Source organism: Empidonax traillii, unplaced genomic scaffold (assembly GCF_003031625.1).
Source record: "Empidonax traillii isolate 1590-97213 ecotype Southwest subspecies unplaced genomic scaffold, ASM303162v1 scaffold175:size1888319, whole genome shotgun sequence".
Taxonomy (NCBI): Eukaryota; Metazoa; Chordata; class Aves; order Passeriformes; family Tyrannidae; genus Empidonax; species Empidonax traillii.
In genome coordinates this window covers 133,198-149,351 of record NW_020955368.1, presented here as the reverse complement: position 1 = coordinate 149,351, position 16,154 = coordinate 133,198, and the positions used below count along the sequence as shown (strand labels likewise).

General features: G+C 46.7%; 1 protein-coding gene across 10 annotated transcripts in view; it reads right to left on the bottom strand.

Moving 5' to 3' along the window:
* The window catches only part of REEP1 (receptor accessory protein 1), a 65,446-nt gene that overhangs the window by 30,097 nt on the left and 19,195 nt on the right, over nucleotides 1-16,154 (bottom strand). For 9 of the 10 annotated variants that reach the window (XM_027885944.1, XM_027885940.1, XM_027885942.1 and 6 more), the window contains exons 2-5: nucleotides 9,093-9,165; nucleotides 6,638-6,714; nucleotides 4,948-5,068; nucleotides 3,260-3,373 (exon numbers count right to left, since the gene is read on the bottom strand). In XM_027885944.1, coding sequence (XP_027741745.1) covers nucleotides 3,260-3,373; nucleotides 4,948-5,068; nucleotides 6,638-6,714; nucleotides 9,093-9,165 — 385 coding nt within the window. Of the gene's footprint in view, nucleotides 1-3,253; nucleotides 3,374-4,947; nucleotides 5,069-6,637; nucleotides 6,715-9,092; nucleotides 9,166-16,154 lie in introns of all 10 variants that reach the window. The other variant, XM_027885943.1, reaches the window with a different exon arrangement.

Below are 16,154 nucleotides of genomic sequence, written 5' to 3'. Positions count from 1 at the left end.
ACTGGCACAGGTTTGTGCCAGCGTTAGCACAACTGTGGCTTCAAAACAAAACAGAGCTGGGGAAGGGAGAAAGGAGGAGGGGGGAGGACAAGCCTGCAGTTGGATGACTAAAACCACAGGCTATTTAAGATAGAAAAGGGCAAGGGCCAGGGGATCAGAGATAAGGAAGGTGTGGCTGTGCACAGCTTGCAGCACCTCAGCCTGCAGTAAATATCTAAGTAGCAGCATGTCACACACAAACGGTAATCAGAGAGCCAGATGCATTGTGCTGCATGAATAAAACCGACAGATAAACAGAATGGATTAAAAAAATATAGCAGATAAAAAGAACGGAGAGATGGGCCTTGCCCAAAGATCTTATCATGAAAGACAAAAGATTATCATGGATCCTGTGGGAGCACAAGAAGATCAGTTACCACAGCTCAGACAGAAAGGAGAGGACAGGGCTATACACGGTGGGAGACTCATCTCCAGGCACAGGAGCCTTTAGATTTAAGCTAATTTACTGAAAACAGGTCTGTACAGAGTACTCCTTCAGCCCAGCAGCTGTGTTTTGCCAGTAGAAGATGCTGATCTGCAAAGTCTAAGAGTCCATTTCTGAATATAAAAGCGTCTTTTCCTCACCCATTAATCCAAGTGAAGCAGGAAGTAATCCTCACATTCACTTGCTGGTAAAAGCCATGTTTTCCATGGCAGCTGCAGGAGCTCAGTGCTTCTGAATAGATGGTCATCTGTAGAGGTTCCAGTGTTAACACAATCCTTTAAAGGTTTAAACCAAATGAACCAAATGAAGGACTCACTTTCCCATCTACACTCAACACTCACCACAGACTAGCTGGATACCCTTAAACTCTGGCACTGGGAAAGTCACAATAGGCCTCAGAAATAGCATTCTATTTCCTCCCTCCATGTAAACTTCCCCCTAAGGATAGCACTGCAGTCTGGTCTGGCATCTGCCTGCTCAAAGTGTTTTCCGGATAATTAGTCACTTAAACTTCTCTCACGCAGGAAGATCTGGCTCTGTTACATCCCCTCAAGTGAGCAAGTAAGGGCCTTGACATATTTGACAGCAGCTGAAAACCAGGGCAACAGAAACTGTTCCCACCCATGCCTGTTGTGTCACTCCTCTCCGGGAAACAGCTCCCTCCAGAGCAGCAGGGATAGCCACGTGGAGACACGTCCACACCTGCCCAGTCACATCCCGAACACCTGAGCACAGTCAATCCGTTTGCTTCTCGTGGCAAGGAAGGGATGACCTTGCTTTCCTTTCCTCTTCTGGCCATGCTCCTCACAGTGCAGCTCCATCCCTTCCCTTTTGCTGGCTCAGGCACTTGAGACACATCAGAGATAATCTGAGGAGGTTCAAAGTGCTGGTGCACGCTGGGAGCAGGAGCATTACCCCATTTTGGAGGAGGAAAGCTGTCAGATTGGCTCACCCTCTCTGCTGGGTCTGCACCCTGAGGCACACAGAAACCAGCAACTTGTTGGAGGCCACAATCTGAAGCAGTGAAGGAAGCCAGGAGTCCTGTTTTCCCTCTGACACTCAATTTAAATGTCAAGGCTGAAGGAAATACATGAACACACCTTGCTTTGGTGTAAAAGTCAATCAATCTATTCAGTAACAACCTCTCAGTCTTATTAACACGTCATTTTCCCCTCCCCAAAATAGTGTGCAGGAAAGACTCTTCTGGTCCATTTACAGGTTGCAGCAACTTCACAGTTTTCTCTCCAGTTGGGCTGGCAGATGTGCAATATAACAATACCACAGGGTTGCTTTCTTCCACCACTGAATGGGGAGCTTCATCACCTCATACAAGACAACAGCTTCCTTATACCATGGAAACTCTTTCTCCTTCTCTCCACTGCCACTAGAGCCACATTTCAAGGCAGGGAGATTCTTAAGAAAAACACCAGAAAAGCAGAACAGTGGGAAGAAAAACTGTGGTGCTGACTGTTCATTCCAGCTGAACAGCTGATGAAGACACTGTTGCAGTCCTGATGGAGGAACAGGTTGCTGATGTGGGTTTAGGTTACTACTGAGCTTCTCATATTCAGGAGCTACCCAAACAGGAGCCAGAATTCCACTGGGATTCGCATAAAGTTTCTCACTGTGTCCTAAAAACAGCTCTAGCACAGAAAGTCTCCAGCCCCTCATAGGAAGGGGCCCAGAGCAAAAGCAGTGCTGCAAAACAGGCATTCCCAGAGCCTATTTATGTCCATGGTGTGACTTCTTCAGGCTTCCATGGCAGCAGCAAAAGTGTTAAGTGCCATGGAGGCATCACACAAATGTGGTTTTATTGGGCATATACATTAGGCACACAGCTCTTCCTTGACTCCATGCCCATCCCAGGTTTCAGTCTGGGTTTGGATTATCTAGCAGTCCCTGGGTCAGCAGAGCCTCCCCACTGAAGAACAACAGTTCAGGAGAAGAACTGTGCCAGGCCTGGCAACCACAGTCTGCGTGATGCTTGGCAAGGAAAAGGGAGGCAATTTTTGGGTTTGCCATATCCTTGTGAGCCCACACCCCCAGGGCTCCCCACTTCTATAATACCTTGCATTCAACAGGCTTTATAGACTTTATGATGTTTGGCCTCCTAAGGATGTGTTATGAATTTTGCAGAAGGAAAGGCCACGACATACAAAAATGATACGCCTGAGGTGATATGAAAAGCAGTTAGCAGAGCAAAATAATTTCCTTCAATTCCCATTCTCACATTGTTCCTCATACCAGTGCCCACCTTGCCCATGTGTTTCTACTATCCTTTTGCAACAGGCCTTGTAGCCATGTCTTTTATACAAGTCTCTCCCCCAAATACAAGGGTACAGTCACTGTGCACATCAACCCTAAGCCATGACAGCCCACGGCCAGAGGGCAGGACCACAAAATGCAGTTATCGAGTCCTTGCAGCTTTTCTGCAAGCAAAGAAACACGGTAACAGCTATTTTCTGGGTTTGGCTCTAAGCCAGGAACGGAGTACAGGACACACCCCTTCAGATGAGACCCCTCACACAATATCTACTCGTTCCCCAAAAGCAACTGATGCCACTTCCCATTCACTCTTACGTTAACACGTCTGCAGACAATTACACCAGGTATGTTGTGTGTAAGCCTTGCAGGTGAGCTTTTAGCCTTCACGAACTGCAGAATTACACATAAATTACAGGTCACTACACAAAACCCCCTGCACAGCGTGGCTGCTGCTGGCAGTGGATGCAGATGAGAATGTTCAGGGGTCACCACGCTGGCCCGCACCTTTACCTTTGACGCTGCCATGACGGCTGCCGTGGCCGCGACGTTCAGCCCCCGCTTCCCGAAGTGCACAAGGGCATCGTAGCTCCGGTCCTTTGCCTGGATGAGGCAGTCATCGATCTCCTGTCACAGCAGGCAGCAAAACAAACAAAAAATAAGCACAAGCAGGACAAGTTCAGACTGTGCTCCCAGCCTCAAACTCTTGGCAGAGCCAGGTCAGCTTTTACAGAGGAGTAGATACCCTCCATCTCCTCCTCTGTGGCTGGAGAGAAGTTCACAGCCAATGTTTGCAAAGAGGAAAGGTTTGCAGGGGAACAGGAACTCCCACTGCAGGCTTTGGAAACTCTTTATTCTGTGAATGGAAATTTGGGACCCAAAATTGTGATAAACTTGCACAGTGCAACCACCACCACCAAGTCCTGGAAGCAAGAGATCCACCTGGGCTACTTGAACACTATGGACTCTAAAGACAAACTGGATTGCCCCATAGTTAAAAATAATCAAATGATGGCTCTGGGCAGCTGAAGCTGTATAGCCCTGTGTGCAGGATTGGTGGTCTCAGAAGTATTCAAGGCATCTCTGCAATCACTGCAGTGCCCACTTTCAGATGCCCACGGAATCGGTAGGCCCAGAGCTTCTGGACTTTAATGCTGCTGATTATACAGTGAAATGGTCATAGAAGTTCCCTCCCTCTCCCTCGCTCCCTCAAGACACAGGGGTCTGGATGATGACAATGACTTCACTACTCAGCTGCTGGATTGCTGGGTTAGTGGGGACTGGAGGCTGTGAGGAGTTGTTGGCTGCTCAGTGATTCTCTGCCTATTCCCACTAGGTGAGAGGTGGCAACCCAAAATGTATGAGACCACTTGTGAGAAATGTAAGCAGAAGTTCACAGGAAGCAGAGAGACAGGGGACTGACCCCCACTGTCCTTCTTGGACAGAACTGAGATACAGCTGTTCATGCACTGCCTGTGGCTAAACAGAGCTTTCATTTCCAAAGCTGCCAATGCAGGAAACTCAGTAATTTGCATGTTGATATGTGACCGAGAGCTATACTTGGCCCATGTTTTCACATGAGCCAAATGGATCTGCCTGACAACAGCCCATTCACAGCCACAGGAATCTCCTAGGCAGGCAAATGATCCAAGCTGTAACGTCCCCCTCCCATAATTAGCATCATTAATTTGAGGAAGACACTTTTTAACCCAGGACCTCAACATACTACATGCCTTACTTCACCGTATTATGTCTCCCAGCCAGGCATGCGTTTGCTAAGCCCACTTTAGACTGCCTGGGCTGTTTGTCTCATTGCTGCACACTGTTTTAGGCAGAGCTGGGAACAAAGTTGAGGAGTCCTGGCTGCCAGACCCTGTTTCTCTATTTGTCACATCCAGCCACAACACAGTTCTCCAGTTATATTCAGCCAGTACGTGCAAAGCAGCTCAGGAGGTATTTTTATCCCCCTCCCTCCCAACTTCAAGTGCACGAAGATGAGTTAATACATGTGAGTGCGCTGAAACGATGCCAGGATTTAAAAACCCAACAACCACAAAGAACAAAAACACCAAGCAAAAGGAGGTGATCAAACGATGAAGGAAAAGAATCCCAGTCTTCCATGAAAATGAGAGATACAGAGACTGGAGTAAACACACTGTAGTTCTGCTCCACCCAGAGAGGACCAAGGCACCTGTGATTACCTTTTCTTTTGAAGACAGCGTTGGATGGACAAATTTCCTGTAGAGGAGGCTGGAGCCTTTGGTGTACGGAGACAGCAGCCAAGCTACAAAAGCTATTTTGAGTTCATAGTAGAATGGAAACCTGGAAGAAAAAGAGCTTTTACTATCCACTCTCAATTTAACCACTGCCCTTAATTAGAGGTGCTCAGCATAGGAAAGGACTGCTCAGTCTAGCTCAGGACAGCTTTTGCTTACCAAATGCTGCAATGACCAGAACACAATCACTCACCTTTGCACACATCTCCACTAGGCATGGGGGCGAATCTTTACTTGGTTATCAGGACCATTATTTAATGGTCTGGAAGAGACTCTAGGTGTGATAAGAGAAGCTTTCTGCATGCAAAAAGCACTGGTGTTGCCTTCACAGTATCCCCAGTCATTGTGAGGGAGGCAAAGACCAAACCAGCAAGTCAATATTTCACTGACATATTTAGGCACGTTTCATTTCTCTGCCTTTCTGCTTTTAAGATAACACTTATCTGACTGAAACTGAAACACAAGAACTACAAGAGGACACTGACAACAGTGTCATGCTTTAGCTGTCACAACAAGTCAGGGACACCCTGAGATTAAACTATCCAGACTCTTTTCTGGAGGGCAAAGCCCAGAGCTCAAGACTGGCCAGCCAGCAGCATCCTCACGTGGGCAGGCATGTTGCTGCCAGCAGTGTGATGAACAATTGTTGCCTCACTGAGGATCTCTACAGCACACCTGATTTCACAGGCTGGACAAGCCCTCTGTCACAACTCCCCAGAGAACCACATAATACATCCTCCAAAAAGCAAACTTCCAGATGAACACAGATAGAATACTGTCTATCTAATCTGCATGCAAATTAGATAGACAGTAATGCCTTTTATCTCCTTTTCAACAGATCTGACACGTTGCCAAGTACCCCCGATTCCCTTTGTCTGGAAAACTCACTGGAGGAATGCAAGAACAGCCTGTTACTGAGGGCCATGCTCTGCAGCTAAATTTTCATCCTGAAGTCTAATTGATCTCATTGGTTTCCACTAGAAAAGCCTTGCTAAAAAGAGCAACCAAGAAACAAACCCTTCCACACTTGAGCATCCAAATTTAAGGAACTGAATCTTATAACTGGGCATTTACATGCTCTCATCTTGACAAAAGACCAGGAATCCTTCCACTGACACCAGAAAGCCCATATCAGTATGGACTGCTAACTGTCCTCCATCAAACCATAAACCCAGCCTAACCAAACAAAACATCCCAGGAACAACACCCATAAAGCAACCTACAAAACCCTGTGCTGCAGGGCTGTTTGTCCCTGACCCCCATAATCTATTTACTGTAGGATACTGTAGCTAAAGCCACTGTTTATGTGCTGACCTCTGCAAGCAACCAACTGGGCAATCAGCTCTGCCTTTCTCTGACAGGAAGAGACTGAGACTCCTGGAGTGGTTTCTCACATACGAGATATCACTGAGCACTTCCACTTCTTTCTTGGCTTTCCTATGGCAGCACTGGGAAAGGAAGCGTGGCTCCTCCAGACAGAACACCTCTGTGCACCTGAAGCTGCAAACCCCGTGTTCAGGAGTCAGTGCACCTTTGTGTCCCTTTTTCCCCCCTTGTAAACATTTCCATTTCCTTTCCATCTCGTGCCAAAGATCCTCCCCCCTCTGGTGCTCACCAGCAAAGAAAGATATCCGTGAAGGTCTCTGCTGTCGTGAAGAGCGCGAAGATGATCCAGTACATCATCCATTTCACCTGGGAAACAAAAACAGGAGCTGGTTCATTTTTCCCCAGTGGCCTCAAACTCTCTCTTACAGGCACAAGTGCACAGATAACTCTCACAGAAATTCTTACACCCCCCCCATGTGTATTTAGTAATTAGTGTGGACTTGAAGGTGCTAGAGTTTCCTTCACTTCAGCACATAACATATATCAGGTTTACACAACCCTTGGAAAGGTGGCTGTGGCCTTTAGGACTGGTCTGGGGAAAAGAAGAGCAGCCTGACTCTGTCCTTACAGAAATCTCTGGGGACCTGGTCAGGTGAACTTGTAGTATCTTAAGGAATTCAGGAATCTGGGGGGTTTTGTCTCTGAGCACTAAATGGCATTCAGAAGCACAGCTCAACTATTCTGATGTAAGTAGTTTTGGTTCTTCTTGGGATGGGAAAGAGACAGTATGACAAAGGTTGTTAATTTAAGTGAAAATTGTTGTTTAATTAGGTGTACTCGAAAATGGAGTTCCCTAAGCAGCTTTGCTGTAATGTTGGAAAGCTTAAGGAAACAAAAACAATGAAAATCCATGAATTAGAGAACTGGACTGTGTTATCTAAGGCTGAGATAATTGCCATAGAGTGAGGGAAGGCTGGAAAGAAGGCAGTACAAACAGGATACCTACACCAAGTGTTGCTCTGGGGAAGGGAGGATGGAGGTGTCATCAAATCTGGATCTCACCAGCTCAGAAATGGCTTTTGCACCTTCTCCTCAAGACAGTGGGGACAGTACCTGTATTCTCTCTCTCCATCTCCCTGTAGGTACTGGAATTATTCCCTGAGCACCTGTCACTCAGCTACATAACTGCTCTCCTGGGATTTATATTTAGTGTTACAGCAATATTGGCATTGCCAAATGCCCGAGAGCACTGCCTTCCCAGGGCAGCTTCTGCCAGGCTTTTCACATAACTGCAACTCCTCAGAGCCTCGGGGCCAGCACTGCTCTCTCAGACACTACTGCCAGTAAAACTTCAAAACACAAACCAAGACCTGGTGTGGATGGCCTTGGATCAGCCTAAAACAACATTTATCAGTATGACTATTACCAAGCAGAAAACAAAATATCCTGAAGCGACATAAGTTTTGACTAATAAATGAAGCCTCTAATTGTGTCATTGTAAATTACTATTTCATTTATTATTATTTTTAACTGAACCCTAATGGACACACTGCCACAACTGGTGTGTTGAACTGAAATCAGTTGTTAAGTGCAGACCAGGTCTTAGATCAGCTGTTCTCACTCTTGGGTCATGACCCCCAGTGTCTGATGTGGGTTCCTCTTTCGCAACTGAATTTCCAACAGGAATTAAACTCTTCAGCAAAATACTTTCTGGAAAGGGACTATGGAAACATTAAGTATCAGTGGCAGACACTGCTTGGGGATGCTCCTGCACGTCTCCACCCTTTTCAAGCGAAGACTGTACAGACCCTGAGAAGCACAAGATCTGCAAGGGCTGCAGGGATATTTTGCCTTAAGTATCTGCTGTGCTCTGTGACACTTATGACCCTCAAAATACCCAAAATAATTTTCTGAAGAAGGAGAGTGATTAAAAAAAAAAATCTCAGCAGCCACAATGAGTCCCAGTTTGAGCCTGCACTAAGGACTTAATGGGATAACCATCTATGCTGTTATCCAGAGGAGAAAATGGGCTTGTCATCCCTGGGATCCTGAGAGGATTGAAGAGTCAAGATCTGGAGGCTGAGCTGGGTTCAATGAAGTCAACAGAGCTCAGGTTGTGAAGGGCACTACAAATCCTACAGGACCCCAAGAGCATGCAAGTGCTTTTGATTCCCCCACACCTCACTTTCCCTGATGGCCCCAATATGCCTTTAGAAACCGGGGCCCAGGGAAGATTCCTCAGCCAAAGGACAAGAGAGCATACCCAGCTGCCAGACCTGCCTGTAAATAGGTCGCTCTGCAAGGCAGGATGTTTCTGTCTGAGGATTCAGTCATATGTGCTTCGAGTTGCCTCCTCTGATCCTTGTTTTGAATGAGCAGTTGAAGCTTCAAGGCTTTTTGAAAAGGCTTTGATTTATGCTGCTCTTCAGAAACAAAGGAGAGCACACAAAGCTCTGGATGCCAAACGCCTTTTAAGTCGGCTGGATATAGCTCAGCTCGCACCACCAGAGGAACAGCACACACTTGTCAGGGAGCACATCCACTCAGCAGAGCAGCCAGAAGCACAAACCCAAGGCTCCTTGTTTGAGATGTGTGCCCAGCAATCATCCAGACCACCTTCAGGCCAGTCTGCCCCTTGCACTGCTTTAGGAGCTTCTCCCGATCACAGCCAACACCTTCACAATGTGGTGAGGAGCAATCTTAGAAAACAATCCCACAGCACAGCCACAAACCTCATTACTCACATATTCTTTGATGTCCTTTGATTTCACGGCTTTGTAAGAATAATATGCGGGGTAAAGTGTGCCAAATATAAGCCTGGGGAAAAAAACAAATAAACAATAAATGGATTAAATTGATTTCCTGTCACAGAGAACTATTTTTTCCCCTTGTGTTTTAAATGTGTTTTTTGCACTAGTAGAAATTGTTAGGATTTAAGCTTGAGTGCACTAAGTACAGTACAGGAGTGATTTTGCATCACTGAATTCAGAGAAACTATTGCCAGTGACATGAATGAAGAGCAGGGATTCAAGTTTGAATTTCTTTTCAGAATGGTCTCCACAACTTATACCTTATGAGTCACACACAAAACAAAACAACCAAACCAAACCATTTTAAAAGGAAATTAAAAATCTGATTTCAAAATAACCTACTGTGACACCAGGAATGTAGGAGTATTGCTTTCAGAGGCAGGGTAAAAGGAGAATCATTTGTCTAAAATCCCTTTCACCTCTATTCAATACTCTGAAAAGCTGGCAGACAATAAAGCAGGATCCAAGTTCTCCTAGCACAAGGGTTTGAATGCTGAGGCCTTATCCTACATTAAACCTGATAAAGGGAACAATCTTGCACTGTTCATTAAAGTCAATTTGGGTTCATCAGAGGAGGAAGAATCTCCCAACCAAGATATACCAACAGGATCAGGCCTAAAAATCCCCACTCTGCTGTTCTTTCAGACAGCTTCCTTTCATTTTCAGGTCTGAAAGGGATGCTGTCAGCTTCAAGATTTCATGTAAGAAAGAAATAAGGATCTGTATGTTAAAAATAGCACTACTGAGAAAAAGAGGTTGAGAATCTTTTATACTCACTCCTCTCTGCATCACTGCCTACATGCTTATTCACTTGGATTATTCCGGACATAAGCACAGGCTTGTCAAAACCACTTTGCCCTGCCCAGGTTTCAGTCAGTTTAATTCAGTGCAGGAGGATGATGCTGCAAAGTCTAAATTTAATAGATTGCAGGGGGATGTTTCTTGGCTTGCAGGTACCCATCTTAAAAAAAAGCTTAAGCTTTTGCTTTAAATTCATCCGACTGTTTCCACTGCTGCCGGGAATGAAAATGATCAATGTTTCAGTCCCTAATTGTGGAGCCACACGGACCTGCAGTCATCCCTTCCCAGCCTGCCAGCAGTGACTGTGTGCCGTGGGACTCATCATTACACTCAAGTCCATTACTGTGCAGAACACATTAAAAATGAACACTCTGGGATATGGTGTTGCACGGCACTTCCCGGAGCTCAAGAAGGTGTTTGTGAAAGAACGGGGTTGAGCCAACACACATCTTGATTTCCGAAGCAGTGACCGAAGGCAATTTGCCTGCTATTCATCGTGCTCGCTGTGGCACAGCTTGGCAGAACCTGGAGCACAATGAAGACTTCAGAAAAGCAGCTACTGAGTGAGGAGATCCGATATCTTACGGAGGCTTCACACCGGCTTCAAAAAGCTTTGCTGCAAACAGCCAGCTCCCAACCTGTTCCACCCACAGGGGCTGTGCTATCTGCAAGGATCAGAGACACAAACGCTCAGAGAGAATCTGGGAAACCAAAAGTGGTTTTGTCCCTTGGCAGTATCTTCCCAAACAGCAGCAGGGGATAAGGCAAGGACAGACAGACAACACACGGACAGTGGTCTGATCCTGTTCTCACTGAGGCTATAATAGCAAATACTCCAAGTTCAGTGGTAGCAGGACCTCATCCTGAGAAGGTAGAGCTCACAAAAGGAAGAAAGCTCCACAATATTCAGAAAACAGCTGAGCACATGCATAATATTTTTGGCTCTCCTTAAAAAGAGCACCGCAATGCTGTCCTTCCTTCTTGGCCTGGGCTGGCTGCTATCTCACGCTTGTATTTCCTGCAAATAATCGCTGAATGATTGATACTCATTTCCTCAGTTCGTGCTGGTAACAGAAAGTCACTAGATCCTGAAGAAAAAAAAAGGTTACAGCATCACTAGAATAAAGAATTAGTTGCAGACAATAAAAATAGAGACAAAAAAAAAAAGAGAAAAAAATGCTGTGAGGGAAGGAAACTGTGCAAAAATTTTGCATATGCAGAGCAAGGACAGTTAAGAAGGTGATGTGCTCCTCCTAAACTGGAGATGGAGAGTTTCACTGATTTGCCTTGTGGTGTGTTGTGTGCATATACGGACATTTATTACTGCTATGGTCTAGCACACTGAAAATTGTTTCAAGGAATGTTGGAAGCCAGTCTTGTCACTGCTGTGGCTTACTATGTGGCTTGGGATCACTTAACCTCTGGGCACACCCTACAAATGGAAGACAAAAGATGTCTGGGCTTTTCTGTAGAGCATACTCAGGGTTTTGAAGACAGATGTTTGCACAGATATTTCAAATAGTCTCTTGAACTTACTGACTTCACTTGGCCTTGGATCAGGGTTGAGTACAATTGATTTAATTCAAACACACACATCAATCCTCTATCTCTTCTCTCAGTTCCTCTCCCGTGCTGAAGACAATGCCTCTTGCTTCCCCCTCATCCAAGCTTCCTGTGCAATTCAAGTTACGGTTGATCCCTGCCTTCCTTCATCCCTCTGCTCAGCCTGTTGCCAAATGCCTCCTGCACGCTATACACAAACCCAAGGCTGATCTTTTGTCCCTCTGCCCACACCATGAGATCATTCCTTATCCAAGTCTCTTTTCCACCTCCCTTGGGGGGTCTCTACCCCATCTGGATGAACCAGTGTTTAAACTTCTCCCCTGCTCCCTCCTCCCTCCACCCCTCTGGCCTACCAAGGTGAAGTAACTGAACTTTGCCTGTTCCTAAATGCTGTTGGTTTGGCCTTTTGTCTCATCCGACCTCAGTCCCTTCTCTCCTTTAATGATTGCAGTGCCACCAGCTTCTTCCTCTGCTGTTCCTCATGTGTCTTCTCCCACACTCTGGAGCTCCTGTGCTCCTCTCCCCCCAATGCAAATCAGCCCATCACCTCCAAAACAAGCTGTTCCCTGGCACTTATCCTGGCAGCCCACAGTTTGAGAGGCCCAGCCATAAAAACTCCAACCGTATCATTCCCTAGTTCCTCCTCATCTCTAAAATCTCCTGCAACACTCCTGGTGTTTTCTGATCCACATCACGGGACCTTCAGTTTTCCTCACACATCCTCAAAATCCCAGAAGAGGCCCTCAGTTCCCTCCCACAGCTGCCAGCTGTCCTGGGTCCCACACGTGCTGGGACTGCAGGGTTACATGTACCGACTGTCTGCCTGGCCAGCCAAATTAGGGACCTACCCATGGAGTCAACACTGCAGCTTTTACCTCCAGGTGGGCACTGCTACGAGACAATCTCTTATCCAGCAGCTAATTCTTAGAAATAATGTAGAAACTTAATATTTGAGACCTCTCTGACCCCCCTATTCTGTCCACTCTTACTTTGCAGGTCCAAATATTAGCAGCAGTGGAAAAAGACTGCTTAAGTCTCATTTCCTTAGGAAATCAAGAGTTCAACCCACTCCCCACCCACTTCCATCTTTCACAGCTCCTCTGAATGAGCCACATATCCAGGAAAGCCTTGGCCCCCTTACCCTCTGTGCAGAACAGATATCCTGACCATCAAACCTTCCAGAGCTTGAGGTAGTAATTGCGACATTTCAAGCGACAGAAACGTGTTCTACAGCCTGGGCTAAAAGCAAGCACATCTCCTCAGGGTACAGGGACAGGCAAAGGAAGTGGTGACATCCATCAGTGAGGTAGGAAAAGCTCACTTGCAGCACTAAACAAATAACCACAGCAGCCTGACAGTCCTTACACTGCTCCGTGCCGGAGGTCCACACCAATTACAATCGCCTTGAAAAAGGGCAAAACAGCAGCTGTAAAGGAATCACTGAAGAGTCAAATAATTGTGCAACAGAAGGCAAAAATCTAAGTAAAAGGTTAGTCTGCCTAAAGAATAGGATAAGGATTAATGCTGGAAATCTTATAATCCTATTAGGTACCTCAGCAGCAGCAATCCCCAGTCTGGATCGTTACATGCCCTTCTGGTCACTCTTTGTCAAAAGGGACACGGTGGAGGCAGGAGGGGAAAGGAGAAGGGCAAGGGAAGTGTCTGGAAGAGCACTGGGGAAGATCCATATGAGGGACTGTAAGGGCTGTAATTGTTTCTTTTGCAACATAATCAAATAACTTACGTTATTTTCTCCTTCTCCCGATGCAGTGTAAGGGGATGCTCAACTCAGTCAAGAGAACAAAGTCAAAAGAAGGCAAGAAACCCTCTCTTACCACCAGGAGATAATCTGGGGAACAGACTAACGGTATTTGTTGATATAATTACATTACGTAGGATTTGTGGTTTGGTTTTGGTTTTCATTATTCAAGTTTACCACTAAATAAGACAGGAGAGGATGAAGCTTACCATGTTGTGGGGTTTCCTTATTATCAGGGGAATAGTACAGCAATTGAACTCTTGGCTCCTCTCTAGCAAACCCTGTCATATTCCAGGGAAGCAGCTGCACCACCACCAAAGCTCCTTCTGTCTCCACTTACCAGTACAGCCACAGCCAGCCCTGGCTATCATATCCTTCTATTCCTCCTCCAGATCTGCTGGCACAGGGATCTGACCAGCACATAGCACAGGCTATCCCAGATGTGACAATATTCCTAACAGCATCTAGGCTACAACCTGGGGATCAGCCCCAGAGCTGCTACCACGGCCTGGGAGGGCCTCCATGAGTTCTTATGATTTTGTGATGCTGCTTTCCCCAAGGAGAAGTTATTTACCTGCCAAACTAACTCTCTCATTCCATAAAGCAACCACTGAAATAAACGGAAAGACTCTCAGTGATCCTCAAGAGTACTCAGCAGGACTCAGGTTACCTCCAGAAAGGCCTGCACATCCACACTGCCTTGAGCATTTTTAACCACAGAGGTATTTTCTGGGTTTGTGTATTTGTAACCTGTTACAAATATACCAGCGTGGCGCCGTCTACATCCCAAGCCATCCAAGCTTTCCTCCTCTAGTTACCACGCCACCAGCGGTGTTTGGGCTGCCCAAACACTTCCAACACTGTACTACCTTAACACAAATAGAACAGCCCTTATTTTGCCCATAAATAACTAATGTTTCCACTTCATCGGCACACAGGAGCAAAATTCTGCTCACAGGGATGGACACATCTGGGAATCACTGAGATATTTCCTATTTCCTTAACGTGATCACTGGGTAGGGTGAGCTTCTTATGCAGGGAGCAGCAGCTGAGCTGTCACCACACCAGGATTCCTCACTGAAGCCACCAAGAAGGGTGCCAGTAGGTTTGTGCTCCTTATTATCAGTCCTAATTAACGTTCACACAGTGCCACAGACTAAAAATAAACGTCACTGTCTTTGCACTACAGGTTCCCAGTTTAAATCCAACAGCTGGGGAACGGTGAAAAAAAGCAGCGCACAAGGTCAGGGAAAGGGTTAATGTGAGCCCCTGGACAGGTCAAATGCCTGATATTCAAGAAGGGACTGGCATGAGGAAAGCACCAGCTGCAGAGGAGGTTCTGGGCTGAAATTCCCTGGGAGGCAGCTCCTGCAGTTTCTTTGTGGTCATTTTGCAACAGAAAGGTGGTTCCAGGGAAGTTGGTGACTCCAGGGAAGACGGGAATTTGCTTGTTCTCCCTCAGGGTAACAGCTGACAGTATCCCCACCCTGGTCCTCAGGAGATATGGATACCTGGCCATGCAAGACTGACATCCCCATACACAGTGACTTTTGTCACTGATACCAGTGACAAAGTGCAAGGCAGGCCAAGGAGAACTCGATGTCTAACACAAAGACTCTCTGCTTTCCATCCAGATCCACCTCTGACCTCCCAGCCAGGCTGCTAAGGAGCAAACTGAAACTTCATCTTGGTTAATGTAACCTAAGGGCTGAGGACACCAAATCACTCCTCCTGGTGTAACTGCAGGGCACAGGGACGCCCGACTGTCCTTCCAGCAGAAATAGCAAGTCAAGGGCTGTCCTTGATGCTTCTAATTTAAGCAGTCTTGATCTTCCCAAAGCAGCACATACTGGCTCCAGCTGAAATGACCCTTTTTTGTTTTCCCCATCCAGGGCACTCCTCACATGGAAGATGGCCAGGCACAAACAGGTGAAGCGACACGGCAGCAGGGACGGGTGCAGGAAGTGGCCTTGGCCAGCCTGGAGCTGTCACACAGCTGCACTTGGGTCACAACAACCCCAAACAGCGCTGGGGGCAGAGTGTCTTCAAAGCTGCCCAGCAGAAAGGGAGCTGTGGGTACTAGCTGACAGCCAGAACATGAAGCCAGTGTGTGCCCAGGTGGCCAAGAAGACCAATGGCATCCTGGCCTGTATCAGCAATAGTGTGGCCAGCAGGACCAGGACAGTGATTGTTCCCCTGTACTCAGCACTGGTGAGGCCACACTTTGAATCCTGTGTTCAGTTTTGGAACCCTCACTTCAAAAAGGACATTGAGGTGCTGGAGCATTTCCCGGGAAGGACAAAAAAAGGTGTTGAAGAGCCTGGAATACATGTCCTATTATAACACTACCACTGAGAGAGAGACCCTGTGAAATACTGGGATTGTTATGATAATGCCCGTGATGCCTTTTAAAATCTGACATTCCCACTAAAACTACCAGCCATGAAAGGTCTCACAGGGTTATGTTTACCCTGACACCCTTAAGTATCATATTTAAAGCCCAATGAAGATTAGGCAGGTACTTAACCCTTCCCAGGGTTACTGTTCCAGGCTGTCTTCCAAACTCAGGTAGAACTGCATCAGTTTACACACAAGCCAACGCTTCAAAGTTTTCTTTACAGTTCTTCACGACACAAAAGGCCTGTGAAGCTGCTTATAAAAATAACCCCCCGGCTCTGCAGCTATTTTAGGAAGCAAATTCATCGCAGGTAGAGGCTTCCTAAGCTGGTCTGTTCTACTTCACGCCGCCTTCAGTGGAGCTGCCGGGCCCAGAGCACCGAGGGAAATGCGTCTGTCACCGGGGCAATGTTTTAACGTGGGTCTGCGTGGGGAGCGGGCAGGGCTGGTGTGGGGCCCGGACCCGTGGAGAGGAG